The sequence below is a fragment of the Bubalus kerabau genome, chromosome 23 (genome assembly GCF_029407905.1).
Source record: "Bubalus kerabau isolate K-KA32 ecotype Philippines breed swamp buffalo chromosome 23, PCC_UOA_SB_1v2, whole genome shotgun sequence".
NCBI classification, from domain to species: Eukaryota; Metazoa; Chordata; class Mammalia; order Artiodactyla; family Bovidae; genus Bubalus; species Bubalus kerabau.
The window spans coordinates 42940313-42960422 of record NC_073646.1 but is presented as its reverse complement, the minus strand read 5'-3'; the positions used below and the strand labels follow the sequence as shown (position 1 = coordinate 42960422).

The 20110-nt window shown below is 60.0% G+C and overlaps 1 protein-coding gene across 1 annotated transcript in view; it reads right to left on the bottom strand.

Moving 5' to 3' along the window:
• PRKAR1B (protein kinase cAMP-dependent type I regulatory subunit beta) overlaps positions 1-15179 on the bottom strand; it is a 72257-nt gene extending 57078 nt beyond the window's left edge. The window contains exons 1-3 of the mRNA XM_055562173.1: positions 15080-15179; positions 14244-14438; positions 1944-2114 (exon numbers count right to left, since the gene is read on the bottom strand). Coding sequence (XP_055418148.1) covers positions 1944-2114; positions 14244-14420 — 348 coding nt within the window. The 5' untranslated portion in view covers positions 14421-14438; positions 15080-15179. The remainder of the gene's footprint in view (positions 1-1943; positions 2115-14243; positions 14439-15079) is intronic.
• Between the last annotated feature and the right edge of the window lie 4931 nt (positions 15180-20110).

The following is a 20110-nucleotide window of genomic DNA, read 5'->3' as shown; positions in this document are numbered from 1 at the left end:
GCTGCCCTTCAGTCTCTTCCAGGCTGGGGCGGAGGTGGAGCGGGGGGGGGGACGTCAGGACCCCAGGTGGGCAGACTATGTCTCCTGAAACCATGGAACCAAGGAGACCCTTGGGGGCGGGACGGAGCCTCCGGAAAAGCTGCCCCAGGCCCAACCACCGAAGGCACCTCGGCCCTCCTGTGACACCCGGAGTTGCCCCGGAGCACCCCCCACCAGCCAGTCCCTTCCCAGGAACTGAACTCACACGTCTGTCCCCCCTCCTCAGACCCCACCTGGGCCACACACAGGCCTCACCACCCCTCAGCCCCTCTGGTTGGGGACAGTTCCTCGGAGGAGGGCTGGCCAGTTACTCTGCAGAGCGTCCCTCCCTCTGGGTATGTCTGGGGAACTCCCCATTAGACAGGAGTCCTGGGCTTTAGGAGAAAGGCCACGAGCGTGAAGTGTCCTGGTGGGCTTCTCAACTGCACTTTCACGGGTTTCACGCCCTGATTATAGGGGCGGGCTGGGGGTGGGGGTGGTCTCATGCGGACAGGGTTCAGTTTTGTGAGATGCAAACATCCTGGAGAGGATGGTGGGGACTGCGGCATGACGGTGGCTGAAGTGCTGCGGCCACTCTGTCCCCAGATTCCTGTGTCGAAGCCCGAGGACCATGGCCTAGGGATGGTCCCTGGGTTACGGGGTTCGGTGATGGGGCTTCAGGAGAGGTCGTGGGGGCAGGGTCCCCAGGATGTGATCAGTGCCCTTGTAAGTCGAGACCCCGAGAGCTCACTGCACACACGCCCCCCAACACGTGAGAACGCGTGCGAAGGTAACAGCTGTCTGGGGACACGGGAGGGTCCTCACAGGCTGGCCTGAGGGTCCTCACCAGGGTGGCCTGAGGGTCCTCACAGGGTGGCCTGAGGGTCCTCACAGGCTGGCCTGAGGGTCCTCACAGGGCGGCCTGAGGGTCCTCACAGGGTGGCCTGCCGGCACCGTGGTCTGGGGCCCTGAGCCCCCACGTGACAGTACATGTCTGCTGGGTAAGCCCCCAGCCTCTTGTTATAGCGACCAGCACAGACACAGGCAGTAACACCTTATGTTACTCACATTTTCCTATAATTTTTAAAAAATTTTAATGGCCATAAACTATTTAAAAAAAAATTTTTTAAGCAAAGCTGGCTGTAGAAATGCCTAAGATGGACGGACAGGTCCAAGGGGGCCTTGGGTGCCACGTGGCCACCAGCGCTGGCTCACCAGTCAGGCCCTGACAAGGCAGAGGGGGGCCCTGCTCCGCGGGTGAGGAAGGGAGGCTGACGGCCAGGGTGCGGCAGGCTCCCTCCACAAGGCTCCGAGGTCGGGGTCTAGCCTCCAGGATGAAGCCAGGAAGCCAGGAAACCGTGGCCACAGACCCGGGGCTCCTCCCCCTACACCCCACAACCTGGGTGACCCACCCTGTCCCCAGCCTATCTGCGTCAAGAACCGTGGGCTGCAGGGGCCCCATGGGAGCTCAGGTAAGTGCAGCACCAGGCTCAGGCCAGCCTGGACCACAAGGACCCCCCCGGAAGCAGGGAGGTCAGCGGAGCACCGGGACGTGGGGGGCTGTGGGCGGGGCGGGGGCAGGGCGCGGCGTGGGCTGGGGCGGGGCGTGGGCCGGGGTGTGGGTGCGGCGTGGGCGGGGGTGGGGCGGGGGCGCGGCATGGGTGCGGTGCAGCGGGGTGTGGGTGGGCCAGGGTGTGGGCGGGGGTGTGGACAGGGGGTGTGGGCGGGGCGGGGCGTGGACGGGGGTGTGCGTGGGGCGGGGCGTGGGCGGGGGGCGGGGCGGGGGTGGGGCGGGGCGCGGCGTGGAGCGGGCGGGAGGGGGGTGGGCGTGGGTGCAGCGTGGGCGGGGGTGGGGCATGGGCGGGGCGCGGCGTGGGCCAGGGTGTGGGCGGGGCGGAGCAGGGTGCTGGCCGGACCGGGCCCACCTTCCGCACGTAGGACACCGCATCCTCCTCCGTGTACACCTCCGCGCTCACGCCCCCGCGCCGGTGCCGGGCCTTCACCACGGGATTGGGCGGCAACGGAGACACATCCTCATCCTGCAAGTCCGACTGCGAGGCAGACTTCTGCTGAGCCAGGATCTGTCTGTTTTCTTCCTGGGGGGCAGGGGGGCAACGGGGAGGGGTGAGAGGAGAGGCCGTCCTGGCAGAACTCCAGAGTCGTCCAGGAGGCCATGGGGTCCCGGGAAGGCAGGGGACCCAGCGCACCCTGGCCGGGCTCCTGTCCCGGACCCCGCCCCGGCCCGGACTCCCAGCCCACAGCTCTGGCAGCCATAGCACCCTGGCTCTGGGAGGCTCTCTGCTCATTCACACTTTGAGCAACGTGTCCTAGAACCGAGTCAACCCAAGCCCCCAGCAAGCACGTGGGGCGCCCCCAGGCCCCGGGCTTCACCTTGAGGGCAGCAGTGCCCGCGCTCTGCTCCCTGAGGCACAGGAGATGGGAGTTGGGTGCATAGCAGGGAGACAGACCCAAAAGCCACTGCTTTTTAAAAACTAGGTTTACACACAGAGGGCCCCAAATCCAAAACATGCAAAGGGACGTGGAGGTCTCCCGTGGCCGACCCCGCAGCCCCTCAGCCCCAGAGCAACCTGGTGACCAGTCAGTCCCCAGATGGAGATGGGGCTTCCCAGCACATGGCCCAGGGCGGTCACAGCAGCACAGGCTGAGCAGCATGACTGACTCCATACAAGCTCTGCATCTACAGAGACCCAAAGGACAGCCAAAGCAGGACAGATGCTTTACTCATGCTACCGTAAATGGTGTTCATCCAAAACCCAGGGTCTGCAAGGCTGAGCAGCAGCCCCGGTGCCTCGTGGGAGAGAGGGGTTCCCGGAAGGGCAGCCATGGACACACCAGCCACCACCGACGGCTCCAGAACTGCCTTCCGAGGTCACCCCTTGCCGCTGTTCTGTTACCATGACGACAGCCATCCCATCCTCCCTGAGACTGGCATCAATATCTCCCTGGTGCCAGGAGTCCCTGGGTTATGTGCCATTTGCAATTCACTGGGTGAGAGGTGAATGCCAACACACTAGAGTGTGCTGCCGTTCTTTAGTCACTAGTCATGTGCGACTCTCTCACAACCCACCAGGCTCCTCTGTCCATGGGATTTCCCAGGCAAGAAAACCGGAGTGGGTTGCCATTTCCTTCTCCAGGCGATCGTTCCAACCCAGGGATCAAAACCAAGTTTCCTGCATTGGCAGGCAGATTCTTTACCACGAAGCCACCAGGGAAATGTCATTTTCCTACTCAACATTACGATTGTCAGTAAGGGCCTCCCTGGTGGTCCAGTGGTGAAGAACCCACCTGCCAACGCAGGGGACATGGGTTCAATCCCTGGCCTGGGAAGATCCCATGTGCCTCGAGGCAACTAAACCCATGCACCGCAGCTACTGAGCCCGTTCTCTGCAGTGAGAAGCCACAGCTGGAGAGCAGCCCCCATGCCCCAACTAGGGAGAGCCCACACACAGCAGCGAAGATGAATTTAAAAAACTGTCAGTAAGACTGTCCCACTTTTACAGAAATCATTACAAATGAAACCGACTGTTCCTATAAGCCATGAATTTTGACTAGAAATGTCAGCTGCATCTTAAGTGAGACACTCTGGGCCTTTGCTCTTAGAAATTATTAAAGACAAGAACACGGGAATTCCCTGGGGTCCAGTGGTTAGGCCCCCACACGCGCACTGACGAGGGCCCGGGTTTGATCCCTGGTTGGGGGGACCAAGATCCCACAAGCCACGTGGCCGAAAAGAGAAAACAGTACTACAGGCAGAAGTGAGTCAGTGGGAGACTGAAGTGACACCGTGGAAAGGCCCCCACACTGCAGTGTAGACTGTCTACAGTGACTCCAGGCTCTGCCAGCATCCAGAAGAGAAGAGCCAGCAGAGGCCCCTGGCCACCACAGAAGGTCCACAGAGTTAGGCCATGCAGAAGTGACCGGGCTCCGTGGTGGTGGTGACCCGGGGCAGAGAGGTGGGAGCAGGTCAGGAGGAAATGCCCACAGGCTTCCCACAGAAGCAAGGGGCCGGAGAAGTGATTGAGCAAATGAGGGGCCTTTTCTTTCATTGAAGTGAAACTCACACAACATAAAAATAACAGCCCATCATCCTAAAGTGTGCGGTTCTGTGGTCTTCAGTGCATTCGTAACGTCACACAACCATCACTGGCACGTGGAGCCAGGCATCTCATCACCGCCAAACACCCTGCAGCCCCTGCACCCTCCACCAGGCCTGGCCCCCACCAGCCCACCTGCCATACCCACGAACATGCCCCTCCTGGGCGTTTCACAGGAGCAGCCACACAGTACGTGTCCCTCCGTGTCCGTGGACGTGCCCCTTCTGGACGTTTCACAGGAGCAGCCACACAGTACGTGTCCCTCCGTGTCCGTGGACGTGCCCCTTCTGGGCGTTTCACAGGAGCAGTCCCACGGTGCGTGCCAGGCCCCTCCCTCTCCGATGGTCTCCAAGGTGCATGTGTTGCTGAGGTGCCAGCTCGCCCCTCCTTTCCGTGGCTGAGTCAGACTCCATCCTATCACATCTCGACGGCCCGTTCATGGCTGGTCGACACAGGCTGGGTCCACCCCTCAACCACCGTGGCTGTTGAGTGTGTGGGTGTGTGTCTCAGCACTGTGTGCCATTCCTGGGGACACCCCCAGGCGTCACACTTAGCGCAGTGAAGAACCTCTAAGCCCTCTCCACCAGGCGCCCCGTTCCACGCTCCCAGCAGCAGTGCAGTCCCCGGGCACCCTTGCCACTTTCTGTGTGTTCGTTTGGTTTCGATCTGGTTAACCTGAATGGGTTTCGGACACACTGACTTTGAGGTAATGAGCGACCTGGCCTTGGGAGTGGCCCACAACACTGTGGACAGAGGCTGACTCAGGTCCACGGTCACGGCCAGGACCCGGGACTCCCCATGGAAGCCGCGAGAAGCCACTTTTCTTCCAGGAAGCTGAGGTCCAGCCCTCGCTTTCTTGGAGCTGTGAGCAGCTCCGGCTGGGCACAGAGATGATTTTCCATCTTTGGCAGCAAAGAGTCAAATGAAGCAGGATACTGGTGGTTCCAAGCATGGAGCCGCTTCGGGGGGGTTAAGAGGACCCAGGGGTGTTCCCGGGAGCTATGGTCCCCCAGGGCTCTGCCACGCCAGACCGTTATTCCTGGATGACACCCCCCCCCACCCGGGAGATTCCAGGAAACCCTCTGGCTCTCGGAGCTCCCCTTCCTGTCTCCCATTTCCGGGCTGATGAGCTGTCTGGGCTGCAGAATGGTGGAGGACTCAGGGTCAGGACATGCAATCCAGGCCAAAGGCATCTTCATAACCAGAGTGTGGGAACAGCCTTCCCAGAAAGCTGCGGAATCTGCCCCTAATGCAGAGACAGCTCCAGGGACCGTCTGTCCTGCCCCGGGGGCCAGGGGCTCCCTGGGCCGCAGCGTGGGCAGCTCATCTTCTGACCGGGTTTTTCCCACACGAGGGGGCAAAGTGCAGGCTTCCAGCCCGAGGGGAGACAATGACGGGGGGGGAGTCTAAGGAGACACTGCATAACTGAGCTGACCCCCCAACACCCTGCACGCCCGGGACCCTGGGACAGTGGAACCCCTCCCCCCACCCCCCACTCACTGGGCGGGAACACCGCCCGCCCCCTCCCTTGCAGGAGAGTCCCAGGTAAGGGGTGTGTCCAGGGCACCCGGTCACTCAGCTGCAGGGCAAGAAGAGAAACACAGGGCTTCGATCATTTATTGGGCACCTTCTGTATACGAGGCTTCATACACAAAATGCAACAGGGGCAAAGGGCGTGGTTCTGTCATAAAGGAGGTTACTGTCAGAGCTCAAAAAGGACAGACGGTGAGAGGGCTCAGCAAGACGGCGGGTGAGCTCCACTAAAGAGCCACGTACAGGGGCTGTGCCAGCAGTAGCCGGCTCTTGGACCGTCCTCAGCAAGGAGTCAAGGGGGGCTTCCTGGAGGAGGTGCCTTCTGAGTCCACCCAGATGTGCAGAGCTGAGTCCACCCCCACCACCCTCCTCCTCCTCAACCCTGTCCTCCCCCGCGTGTGGCAAATTACAGTGCGCGCAGCTCAGTGTGGCGGCCCCCTGGGACGCTGGCTTCGCCCGTCTCGTCAGAGTCAGGCTCTGACTTTGTTGTCTGCTGCTGTTTCTTCGATTTCCGCTAGACGGACTTCTGCTTTTATCCTTGTTGATTTCCCGTGTTTCTGTCTTGCTTTCTTTCTCTCCTCCTGGCTTCTCAGGTAGCACCTGGCAGTGGGTTGAAAGGGCCCCTCAAAAACTCATGCCCATCAAGAACTGCAGAGTGTGGCTTAATTTGGAAATAACTCTTCGCAGAAACAATCAAGTCAAGATGAGGTCATCCTGCATCGGAGTGGCCCTAATCCAGCGACACGCATCCTTTTAGGAGGAAGTCTGGACACAGACACACAGGGACGAACACGGGACCGTCTGGTGATGGGTCTGCCAGTCAAGGGCAGCCCCCAGAAATTGGGGGGGCCCAGGGAGGACCCCCCATCAGAGCCCCGAGAAGCAGGGGAGACCCAGGATGGAACCCCGTCAGAGCCCCCAGAAGTAACTGCCTTTGCCAAAGCCGTGATTTGGGGTTTCTGGGTTCCACAACTGAGGTAATAAATACCTGTTCTAAGCTGCCCAATTTCTTGTCAATGTGCTATGGCACCCGAGGAAACTCAGACACACAGCTCATTAGTTTCCCATCTTATTTCTTATCTATCTCGCATTTCCCTCTGAGCACCAGCTCTGCTGAGTCCACACGCTGTGATATGCAATGCTGGCGCTGCCACGCGACTGAAATGTTCACAACTTTCTCACCACGACAATCTTCTTTTACTGATGAACAGACAAAAGCTCATTGCTCATTTCCAAACATACGCAGGGGCTTCTGGCTCCGTCTCTTTTTTCTGGCTTTTTATTAATAATTTGTAACTTGACTGGATTACAGTAAAATAATTTGGTTTCTGAGTGAGAAAAAGACAAACTCGTCCTGGGGTCCCTTGAGATAACAAGTCACACTGGTACTTCACTCTCAAATTCTAAAGTTCTGATTCATGCACATCTTTCTAGGGTCTCTGATGTAATCCGATCGTGGTCTCGAGAGACAGAGACCGGAAAAGGAAACCGAGCTCAGTGACAACGCGAAGCAGGTCCCGTGTCCCCCTGAGTCGCGGCCCTCCGTCGCACACACCCACGTGGAATCACTGCTTCCCAGGGGGCTCACCAGCGCATCCTCAGCACCTGGGACAGTGCCCGGCGCTTAGAGCTGTTCGATAAAAACTGGCGGAATGAATGAGTGAAACCTTTTGGGAGAAGTGGCTTTATTATCAGTGGGTGCTTCTGAGCTTCCTAATTCTATTTCTTAAAACACATCCTAAGGAAACAGTGAGAGGCGTCCACAAGGTATCTGTGCCAGAACGTCCTTGCAGGGCAGAAAAATGTTTCACTTCAACCAACAATAATAAGAGCCTGCTTAAATCCAGTTAGAAACATCTATATAATAGAATACACTGCACCATTAAATCATACTTTTAATGAATTTAGTAATTGTGTAAAGTTTGGTTTAAAACGCCGAAAAGCAGGACTCAGAATTATGCACAGTCAGGGAATTCCATGGCGGTGCAGCGGTTAGGACTCCATACTTTCACACCAGAGCCTGGGTTCTGCCCCTGGTCAGAGGACTAAGATCCTACAAGTTACATGGCGAGGCCAAAGAAAAAAAAATTGTATATAATCAAGAGAATGAAAAGACAAGACATGGACTAGGAGAAAATATTTGCAAAACAGATATATCTAAGACAGGATTCATATGCAAAATGTACAAAAAGCTCTGTGCGTGCGTGCTGAGTTGCTTCAGTTGTGTCCGACTCTGTGCGACCCCATGGAGTGCAGCCCACCAGGCTCCTCTGTCCATGGGATTTTCCAGGCAAGAAGACTGGAGTGGGTTGACATTTCCTCCCCCAAGGGATCTTCCCGACCCAGGGATCAAACCAGACTCTCTCACGTCTCTGGCATTTGCCGGCTAGTTCTTTACCACTAGCGCCACCTAGGAGCTCTTAAAACTCAATAGTAAGAAAACAAACCCGAATGGAAAACAGGCCAAAGATCTGAACAGACCCCTTGTAAGGAAGTTCTGCTGACGGCAACCAAGCATAGGAAAGCTGCTTCTCCTCACGTGTCATCTAGGAAACGCAAAGAGCTGCCGCTGCAGGCCTGCGGAGTGACCGGAACCCAGGACAGTGGCAACACCAAATGCTGGCCAGGAGACAGAGCGACAGGAACCCGCACCCACGGCCGCAGAATGCCTGGATGCAAAATGGGGCAGCCGCTCGGGAAGACACTGTGGTGTCTGTCTCCACGCCACACAGCAAGTGCAGTCCTGGTGCTTATCAAACGAGGTAAGCCTACGTCACATAAAACCCCACACACAGACACCTACAGACACCTACAGACACCTACAGACACCTACAGACATCTACAGACACCTACAGCGGCTCTCGTCCCAACTGCTGAAACCTGGAAACAGCCGTTCAGCCGGTGATGAAGAAACTGGGCTCCATCCCGACAATAGAATGTTATTAGATAATAAAAAGAAATGGGCTATTAAGTCATGACAAGACCCAGAGAACGCTTCAGCGCGAATCACTAAGTGAAGGAAGCCGGTCTGAAAGACTATGCACTGTGACCTTCGTGACCTTCTGGAAACTGGAGACCGGGAAAGGACAGGGCCACCAGGGTTGGGGGAGGGCGTGGTGGACAGGTGGAGCACAGGGGTTTCTAGGGCCGTGGCAACTCTGCATGACGCTGTGACGATGGAGACACTCCACGGGTTTGTCTAAACCCACAGAACGTGCACCATGAGGGAACCTTCAGGTGAACTGTGGGCTCTGGTCAGTAATAATGTAGCAGGACTGCTGGTCACTCCCTTGACCCGCTGCTGCTCCAAGGCCCGTCTCAGCCCAGGCACATGGCCACCCAGACACACCTGTGCTGCCAGACACACCTGCACCCCAACCTCAGCCTCCCCCAAAGCCTGCTGCCTCCACCGCCTTCCTCCAGACCTTGGGGCCAGCTGTCTGGTGCTAACAGGGCCCAGGACCCTCCCACACCCAGCCAGAAGCCTGGGGACCCAGCCCAGCCCCTCTCCTCCACCTCTAACTGGTCTCCACACCCTCTTTATTCCATCTTCTCAGCCCCACCCCCCAGAGCCCCTCCACGCAGCTAAGCAGACATCTCAGCAGAGCAGGGGAGAAATCATCAGGGCCAAAGACACGAGGGCCCCACTTTCTTTTTAATTTCAGAGACTTTTTTTTTTAAGCTGTCACAGTTCAGTTCAGTCGCTCCGTCAGTGTCCGACTCTTTGCGACCCCCATGAACCGCAGCACGCCAGGCCTCCCTGTCCATCACCAACTCGTCACAGGTTCACATCGAACATCGCAGGGAGGCACAGAGACTCCCCATGCAGGCACAGCGTCCCCCCGACTCTGCAGAACGGAGAGCGTGCTGCCCCACAACACCCCAGCCACCCCCAACCAGATGCAGCCCACTGTCGGCCCCCAGGCTGCACGTGGACATGCCCCCCACATTGGCTTCCCCGGTGGTCCCCTGCAAGGGAGGGCCCAGAGCATTGATGTGCCAGGGGGTGGATGGCCCCTCCAAGAGGTCAACGCTGGACCAGCGGATGGACACGTCTGTCTGGCACGGGCAGCATTGGCCACCAGCAAACATAGGGTGACCCTCCCCACAGAGTCACCAGACACCTCAGATGCCCAGCGCAGACCACGGCCCTCGTCTCAGGAACGGCCTTCTGCGCCCCGACAGGATTCACTTCCATAGAAGCCACCGCCGGCTCTCCGGAAGCAGTGCCCGCACATCACAAGGGAAAGCCCGTGTGACTGCTCGTCTCATCAAAGGCACAGAGCAAGCCTGGGTCAGCGGGCAGTTGACCAGCAGACCAGAGGGAAGCCACCACCGCCCCAGGACCAGGAGCGGCCGGATGAGGCGTCCAGGGCCGCAAGGCAGCACAGAGCAGTGTCAGCGAGGGCTCGGGACAGGGTGCGGGCTCCGCCCACAGGCTGACCCGGCCCTCCGGGAGCAGACGGGCAGCCCCAAGTCCTCCCTGATAAGCCTGCTACAAACCTGCTTATTTCTCTGAAATCATTTCCTGGGCATAAAGGTGCTTTCTGGAGGGGAAAAAAAAAAAAAACACCAAACTGAAAGCCATCAAACAGGAAATGTTGGAAAGAAAGTAGAGCAGGGACACACCCACAGGACGGAAGACTGAACCCGCGAGAAGCCACCAAGACGCTGCTAATGCGGACGCAGCGGCGCATCGGACGCCGCCGAGGCGCTCGCTGAGAAGGGCCAGGACGGTGGATTCTACGTCCTGCGTGATTTACCACAATAAAAAGCGCCACTAGGGAGAAAAACATCAGGGCTTCCGTGGTAGCCGGTGGTGAGGGATCCTCCTGCTGGCGCGGGGGACGTGGGTTCGATCCCTGACCCGGAAAGAGTCTACGTGCCGCGGGGCGAAGAGGCAAGCGCGCCAGCCACCAAGGCCCGGACCCTGTGCACCGCGCTAGAGGGCAGCCTGCCGCCGCCCCCGCAGGAAGCCCGCGCACAAAACAAGGACACGGCACAGCCGGAAATAAATAAATGACAAGTTTGAAAAAAAGAAAGAAAGAAAAATCAAACAAAAAATGCACACATACACAATTATCCACATCTGTATGTAAGTGCATCCTGCAAGCAAGGGAAGTCCCGGGGGAAACGTCGGGTTGGCACACGGGTGCGACTCCACAATCTCTCCTGCTCTATTTAAACGCACCGAATCCCTGAGCGGCTCGGGGGCTGTGCTTTGCTGGGGGATATGGACTATTCTCGGAGAAGGCAATGGCACCCCACTCCAGTACTCTTGCCTGGAAAATCCCATGGGCGGAGGAGCCTGGTAGGCTGCAGTCCATGGGGTCGCGAAGAGTCGGACACGACTGAGCGACTTCACTTTCACGTTTCGCTTTCATGCACTGGAGAAGGAAATGGAAACCCACTCCAGTGTTCTTGCCTGGAGAATCCCAGGGACGGAGGAGCCTGGTGGGCTGCCATCTATGGGGTTGCACAGAGTCGGACACAACTGAAGCGACTTAGCAGCAGCAGTAGCATGGACTATTCTGCTTTCTCAAGATTCCACCTGAGAACACGTCTGCCTCCTCACTGGCTCCCTCACTGAGGCCTGGGCGCAGGGCACCGCACCCCAGCCAGGACAGCACCCCAGGAGCTAGGCCATCCCCGCCAGCCTGTGTGACAGCTGCCACCTCTGCGCTTATCAAGGCCATGGACGTATGCTTCCTCCTCACCACACAAGGGGAGAAACGTGTTCCTCCCCAGGCTTCCGGCCTGCCGGCCTCCTGCGGAAAAGGGCCCGGGACCAGGCCCCAAAGCAAGAGCCTCTCCTGCCCCCCATCACCCTGGTCTGCAGGTGCAGCAGGGAGTGAGACGCTCGTGGGTGTGAGGACACCTCAGGGCGCTTCGCGTTTGGGGATCTCAGGTCCATCTGAGCGCCCACTGCAAATCTCGGGGATTCTCCCCAGGAAAACGTACCCGCTTATAAAAGCTCACAGGCGATTTCAGAGACTCCACCCAGTCAGCCTGAAGCCGGGAACCCGGCCTTCAGGTCACCCACCTTCTCCAAACCTCAGTCCTCACCTGTCAAAGGCAGGTAGGAAACTGCCCCTCCAGGTGAGAGCCATCAATTAATCCTCCTAAACCTCTGTGCCCGCCCCGGCCTCTCCCCCGCAGGCTCCAAACCTGCAGTCTCTTTGATGACTCAGACCCTCCAAGGCACTTCTCTTGTCTTTCTGTCCAACACTGCCTCTCCCCACCACCCCCTTCTTGGCGAGAGGCACCCCTTCACTAGGGACTCGGGCCAGTCCTAGGAGTCATGGGCCAGTCCTCGCTCCTCACCCTACCCCCATCCCCCAGCAGGACCAGGAAGGCCCCCCGAGCCTCTCATTCCACGTCCACTCCCCCCAGGGGACAGAAGCACCCCCTCTCCTGCCAGGTGTAACAACCTCAAGCGTCTCCGGCCACTGCAGATGTCCCCTGGGGGCAAGAGGGCACCCCACCGCCCCCGCCAGGACCCTCTGTTCGGGTCTCACTCTGAGGCCTCAGGTCTGGCCGGACGCTGCCTCTGGCCTCCAAGCAGGCTGCCTGCGTCCGTCGTGCTGAGAGCGCACATCCCATGGGACCTGTCACCCGGCTGGGGTCGTCGTGAACAAGGTGAGTCAAGACGCACTGTCAGCGCCTGACTCTCCCCCTCACACATGCAGGAAGATGGGCACAGCCCCGGCCCGTCCTCTGGGCACCAGCTGGGCACCGGCTGGACACCAGATGCCTCTCCTACACAGTGATCTCGAAAGGGACCAAAGAAAAACAGATGAAAGCCACATGCCCATGTTCAGCTATCAACTGAAAAACAGCTCCTCACATTAAATCAGCCAAAGCCATGGAGAAGGGCATGGCAACCCACTCCAGTGTTCTTGCCTGGAGAATCCCTTGGACAGAGAAGCCTGGCAGGATAGAGTCTATGGCGTCAAAAAGAGTCAGACACGACTAAGCAACTTTGCTAGCACGCATGTGCACGCAGGCAAGCACAGTGAAAGCTGGCTAGAGTGGGTGGCCACAACCACACCATCTGCTGGTGGGTCTTGAATTGATGCTCCCTTTGGAGAGACCCTGACCACCCACACCAACAAGATCTCTGTAACCCAGTAAGTCCACCTGGAATTTCAGTAATTCCACCTCTAAACAATGCTACATGCAGAAAGAAAAAAAAAATCTATGTATGAGTATGTTCATATGGCATTACTTCCCAAAAAAAAAAAAAAAAAACTGGGAACAACTGTCCAATCGTGAGGAAAATGTTGAGAAAACTGGTGAATCTTCTCCACACAACACTACACAACCATTCACAGTGAGGACTACGAGGGATGTGTAATAAATGCAGAACGTGAACCTGCGTCCACAACACGATTCCAGCTTTGTTTCAAAACCACAATGGCGGGGGTAGGGACAGGTGTGAAGGGCTCCAGGTGATTTCTACTTCTTCTTTCCACTTCTGAACTTTCCAGATTTTCTTTAAAAGGCATGTATTACTTAAAAATGTGCTTTAGCGGGTTGTTTCAAAGGAAAGAAATAAATCCATTCCTCTGGGTTAAGGCTCTGCGTCCACAGGGGCCCCCGTCAGAAGTTAAACCCTGTGGGGCTCAGGGACACAGAGGTGCTTAAAACAGAGCTGGGCCCCAACTGAGGTCCCGTTCAGTCCCCAAGAGGGGCGGGCAGTGTCAGGTCCTGACACAAGGACCTCAAGGAGGAGCCTGGGGTGACCCCAGAGGGAGTGCCGGGGGCAGGGGGTGGGCAGTGAGGGGGAAGAGACGGGATGAGCAGGGGGATGAGGGGGAATAGACGTGGTGAGCAGGGGGATGGGGGGAAGAGACGGGATGAGCAGGGGGATGAGGGGGAAGAGACAGGGGATGAGCAGGGGGATGAGGGGGAAGAGACAGGGGATGAGCAGGGGGATGAGGGGGAAGAGACGGGATGAGCAGGGGGATGAGGGGGAAGAGACAGGGGATGAGCAGGGGGATGAGGGGGAAGAGACAGGGGACAAGGGGGAAGGTGGGGGGGATGAGGGGGAAGGTGGGGGGGATGAGGGGTGAGGGAAGCTGCTCTGGGGTCCTCTGGGGGCTCCTGCCCATCTCCTGCTCCCAGCCCCTGCCCACACCAGGAACCAGGAGGGGTGAGGGGGGTCATCCAGGCAGGAGGGAGCGGGGTGGGCAGCCGTGGGTCTGAGGGGCCCACACTGGCCTGGTCTCAGGACTAAGGACCCTCCTAAGGGGGACCTCTGCGGCTCCACCACGCTCCCCGTAAGCCATTGGCTTTCCCCCTGAGGGCAGAGCGCATCTCTGGCGGTCCCTGAGTTGAGAACTGCTGGTGACCCCACAAGCGACGGTCACAGCCACCACCTCCCAAACGACCCCAAGCCTTCCGGGGGTGGGGGGCGCTGAGAGCCTGAGCCGCGGGAGAAGACCGGGTCCTGTGGGGGCGTGAAGCCGCCAAGCCCGCCCGAGCTGAGCACGCTGGGGTGGGAGGCCTGCCGGGCCGGCGCCCCCCCCTCCCCCGCCACCCCTGCCCGCAGGGACCAGGTGCGCAGCCACTGACCTTCTCCAGCCTCTCGAAGTGCTCGCGCAGGAACCGCATGGGGCGCTCGGGCTTGGCCAAGCAGAGCTGCACGATGCAGTCCTTGAGCACCTGCTGGATGCCGCGCCTCTGCACGTAGAGCTCGCAGGCCCTGAGGCCGTCGTCCTCGTCCAGCTGCTGTGCCCCCGGCGCGGCCATGGCGACGCGAGGCGCGTCCTGCGAGAGAAGCGAGTCCGCGGGCCGCGCGCGTCCGGCAAGCGCCGGGGCCCGACCCGGCCTGGCGACCGGGGTGTCTGTCCTGCCAGAGGCCTCTCGTCCTCGAGGCAAAGCTCACCTCTAGGCAGATACTCGCGCGGGCGCAGAGGGGCCCGCCAGGGCCCGGGAGGAAGCAGGGAAGCGGGGCGGCCGGCCTGTGTGCGCAGCCGGCCAGTAAGGGGTCTCACGTGCGACCATCCCTCCCCTCCGGGGACCTTCCTGGCTGGAGGGCTTTCCGCGAGCTCCCGGGGAGACGATGGGGGCGGGGCGCGGTTACACGATCCACAGGAAAAGGAAGGGAAACGGGAAAGGAATGATGCCCGGAGCCGGGCCTCCCGGGAAGACGAACCCGGAAAACAATGGCAGGGCCGCGCGTCCGGCCCGCGCTCGGCTAGGTCACAATGACAGCTCGGAACCCGCCCGGAACCCGGCCTGCCGGCCCGCGCTGCACGCAGCTCGGCGACCCCGGCCCCCGCGCCCAGACCACCGCGGCACGTCGGCCCGGGTCGGGCTAAGGGGCGGGGGCTCCCCAAGGGCCCACGCTTCTCGGGGCCTCCGGGCAGCCGAGGGCTCCATCGCTGACCCTCCCCAGCCCCGCGTACCTGGATGCAAGGCGCCTGAGGCCGGAGGCGGCTGCGCGGGGACGCGGGCACGGCGGGCGAGCGGTCCCGCACTGCAGCGGCGCCGCCCTCCGCCCGCCCCCTCGCCGCGCGGTCCACCCTCCTACCGGCCCACCCCCAACCCCCTCTCCCCGCCGCCCAGATCTCCCGCCTGGGCAAACTACCCCTGCCCCCCTCCCCTTCCCGTCCCCGCCTCCTCACCCCCGCCCCAGACGTGCAGGCTGACTAGCCCCACGTTTGACACACCGACACACATCAGTGCGCGGCTGCCCTGCCAGGAGGACCTCCACGACCGCCCCACGCACCCTCCGCACACCTCCACCCCCAGATTGCCCACCTGGCTGGTGGCAGCCCCCTGGGGCCTTGGGGGTGGTGGTGAGGACCCCCCCACACAACCTTCACACCTGGGTGTCACCTCTGGGCCCCTGGGCCTGCACTGGTGGCCAGTAGTCAGGGGTACCAGCTTCACCCCGATACCCAGCAGAGGGGGGAGGTCTTCACAGGATCACCCTAAATTCTTCCCCCAGCCCAGGGGTCCAGGAAGTCAGAGGCCAGCACAGCCCCTAACCTGCCAGCTAGGCTGGCAGCAATGGGAGTCAGTCACCCATGTTTTCCAGTTGCCTGACAGCACGTTTAATGGCACCCCACTCCAGTACTCTTGCCTGGAAAATCCCGTGGACTGAGGAGCCTGGTAGGCTGCAGTCTACCGGGTCGCCAAGAGTCGGACACGACTGAGCGACTTCACTTTCACTTTCATGCATTGGAGAAGGAAATGGCAACCCTCTCCAGTGTTCTTGCCTGGAGAATCCCAGGGACGGGGGAGCCTGGTGGCCTGCCATCTATGGGGTCGCACAGAGTCGGACACAACTGAAGCGACTTAGCAGCAGCAGCAGCAACAGCACGTTTTGGAGATTGAAATAGCAACCCACTCCAGTGTTCTTGCCTGGAGAATCCCATGGACAGAGGGGCCTGGCGGGACTCCTGCCAGGGGGTTGCAAGAATTGGACACAACTCAGCAACTAAACCACCACCACCATCACATTTTGCCCCCATTCTGCCTGGGTAGTGGCAGAAACGTCATTTCAGGCAGTTGGGGGGTCCCACCCTTTACCTGGAGACTTCCCAGATGGTGCTAGTGGTAAAGAACTCTCCTGCCAATGCAGGAGATCTAACAGACGCTGGTTCAATCCCTGGGTTGGCAAGATCCCTTGGAGGAGAGCAGGCAGCCCACTTCAGTATTCTTGCCTGAGAATCCTACGGACAGAGGAGGGTGGCCTGGTGAGGAGGGTGACAAAAACGGGGGCCAGGTTTCACATGACAGACTTCTGGGGGGAGGTGTACACTCCAAGGCAGGCTTCTGTTCTCATGGTCTCCTGGGTCTCCTCGAGATCTGTGCGGGCCCCTCCCCCTGCACGGCCCACGAGAGGGGGACCCTCTCTGAGAATGGCCTTCGGATCCCAGTACCCACACACACACACACACACCCTTATCTTGCTGGATGCTTTGCCCTGGCAGAGAGCCCCCTGGACCATGGCTGGCAGACCAGGACAGGTCCGGGAGCAGTGGCTGGCAGTCGCTGGGTGCCCAGCCCCCCAGAACCTTGCTCCCCGGCCTGTCTCAGTTGGGACTGAATGAGCCCCGTCCTCCAGCCACCACGGGGGCAGCTCCCACCAGCCTTTCCCCTGCAGACCCTTCCAGGCCCCTCGGGCACCTATCTCAGGGTCCCCACGTCCAGGGCCTGCAGGTGGGCCGCCCTAAGAACCGCCCCCCCAGCCACAGTGCAGGGCCAGCCCTCCTGCCCACAGTCCAACCTGCTGGCAAGCCCCCTCATTTCTCCTTGGGCCCCAGCCCCCTTTGCTGGCCGTTTGGGTGGAAGGGAAATGCTTCCCATTCATCCAGGCACTCACTGCTTTGAGGCAGGGAGCCAGGGGCCCTCAAACCAGGCCCAGCCTCCCCGTGTCCAGAACCGGGCGGCACAGACCAGCTGTTGTTGTTTAGAGGCTAAATCATGTCAGACTCTTGCGACCACATGGGCTGTAGCCGGCAGGCCCCTCTGTCCATGGGATTCTCCAGGCAAGAGTACGGAGTGGGGTGCCACTTCCCCCTCAGGGATCTTCCCAACCCCGGGAAGTGAACCCACATCTCCTGGACTTTATCGCTGAGCCACAGGGCAGCCCAGTTAATGTTCCCATTGATGGCACACTGGTTCCTTGCAGCTGATCCAAGTGACTCCACCCGAATTACACGACCTATGCCCCTTCCCCCAGACGGGGGGTGAGCACAGGGTCCATCAGGGAAGATGACTAGACTGCGGGTGGCCAGTGGCCTCACGTGGGGGCGCAGCAGGGATGCCCCTCCTGGGGCAGGGTCAGGGAGCTGTGTGGGCCAGTGTCGCCATGCGCAGCTGGGTCAAGGTCCCTTACCTTGCTGGGCTGGACAGTGACAAGCCCTGGTTGACCAGGCGTCCTGAAGACGTGAGGCGGGGATCATGTCGTCAGGCAAATGTCCCCTCCACCCACAGGGAAGGGCCCCCCAGCGCAGCCCTCCTGCTTTCCCCAGAGGGGCTGCACGTGCCACAGCCCGGGATCCTCACCCCACCCTGGAACCTGAGTCTCCAAGTCTTGCAAAGGTCCAGCTTCAAAACCACCTTATTTTCCAAGCACCCTCTTCCCTGCCCCAGACTCCTGGCGGTGCCAAGTCCAGTTCACCCGCCAGGATTCAACAGGGACATTGCTTCTGCAAGGAACCCTCCCTGCCTGGGGCCCTCACACCTACAGGCCAGCTTGGGCCCTTGGGGGTGCCTCCGGGGTCTCCCTGCAGCCCTGGCTCTGTATGAAGCGTGCCAAAGGCCGATTTTTGAACCTGCCCCCTTCTCTGCCCCCTGCTGTGCCAAGCGCCCCAGGGAGCATGGACGCTGCGTTAGACCCTGAGGGGCAAGGAGACAGACATGGGTACCTGCCCAGGCGAGGGAGATCTCAGCACCGTCCCCCCACGCAAGGGTGCTGAGCTGGGCTTGGCAGGCGGACTCCTAGGTGCGTCCTGCTTCCCAACCAGCAACAGCGTGGGAGCTGGGGGAGCTTCACCTGGAAAACCCTCCAGTCTCCCACCTGTGGGCGTGGAGGTGGGCTTGGCTCCTCGCACCTGCTGACGGGGAACCAAAGGGACCCAGTGACCGCAAGGCTACCAGTTACAGCGCATCCAGCCACAACCCTCCAGGCAGGGCGGGGGGGGAGGGCAAGCTAAGCCCCCCACACAGAGCAGAGCCGTCAGGGCCTGTGAGGGTGCAGAAGAGGAGCCCAAGCAGGGGCCAGAGGGGAGGGACCCGGCCTGGAGGTCAGGGCGGGACTCCGAGAGGCAGCAGCCCACCCAAGGCGCGGGGCCCCCAGCGGAGGACCGGCCCAGGCCTCCAGGGTTGCCTTCAGTGGACACACCCGAGCCCTGCTGGACTCCTGACCCACTGACGTGAGATGATCAGGAGTGTGAGGCACTGCGTCTGTGGTGACTCCAACAACGTCTGCAGAAGACAAAGGCAGTGATGCCCGCAGGCAGCAAGGGTTGCCTGTCCCCAGTGCCCAGGACCCGGCCCCATCACCCCTCATCTGCACCAGCTGCGGTCTTTTCTCTTCATCCCCACCATCCACAGGCTTTCTGCCCTCAGCTTTGTCAGGAGGGGCTGCTGTGGATGCCGGGACCCCGAGTGTCCCACGAGAACTGGCTAGAGGAGACAATGAACAGACCGACCAAGCGCACCAGCTCGTGGCGGTTTATTGTGCTGCTGAAATGACACAGTTCACGACGTTCGTCACCAGGACACGGAACGGGGGCTCCTGGAACAGACCTGAAGTCACTCCTTCCCACCCTGGCCGGGTCTCTAAACTCCATTCGGAGGAGGAGGTTCCTTCCTGACTCCTGCCTATACAACTGGGGCAATTCCATCACATTTCAGCTCAAACGTAGAGAATTTCAAAGTTCTACCGTTATGTCAACATATATACCCAGTGTCAACTCAGTCACTTTAAGTGTCCAGTGCTCTGGAACGGTCAAAACTGCAACCTGATTTAAAGTGTTTCCCCTTGTCCGGCTGGGCCGAGGCCAGGGACCGGGCTTTCTTCCTCTTCCTCGAGCAGCCACCCCCCACAAACTTGCCAACTGGACTTCGCCACCTACCGCATCAGGACAGCCTCTGGTAGCTAGGATGCCCAGCCCCAGCCACCATGCCAGCCTCAGTGCCTCAGGGAAGCAGGACCCAGACTCACGGCCCCGCACGAGGGCTCCTCTCGCCACGCGGAGCGCGGCTGCGACTCGTCCACACCAGCCGGGGCCGGCGTTGCGCCACGGCCGATGCTCACGCACACGCCTCGGGTGGTGTGTACCCAGCACATCCCGGGCTCACCTTCTGGCCACTGTGAACAAGGAGGGCAGACCCGAGAGCCCTCCCCTCCCCTCCTTCCCCGCCTTCCCCTTCTCGCACGCGCGTGTGGAACTGGCAGGTCACTTGTGAATCCTGCTTAATTTTTTCAGGAACCACAGGGCTCCTCAGTGGCTGCACTGTCTTACATTCCCACCCGTGAGACTCAGGGTCCCAACTCTCCACATCCTTCCGGATGTCTACTCACCTGACTCGAGCATTTCTGCTTCTGCCATCCCCGTCTCTCACGCTCTTTTATGCAGCTTCCTGCTCCTTTCTAGGTGCCGTCTGTCTAAGCACTGGTCTCTCTGTCCTACGCTCCTGTTTATTCAGTCTGGAAGGGTGTCTGGGGACAGGGGACAGGAGGCGGGCCCCCCGAGTGCTCACAGAGCCTCACCTCAATCAGGACACTTGGGAGGCTCCCCCGCCACGCCCGTGCGTTCACACCCAGCCCCTCGGAGACGCTTCCGGGTCCTCCACTCCCGTAAATGTCATCTCGGGACTGTCTACAGTGACTCGCACAGTCAGTGTCTCGTCACGACTGTCCTTTACTCGGCACACCGCCTGGAGGTGTGCCCGAGTCTCTGCCTGTATCAACGGTCCTT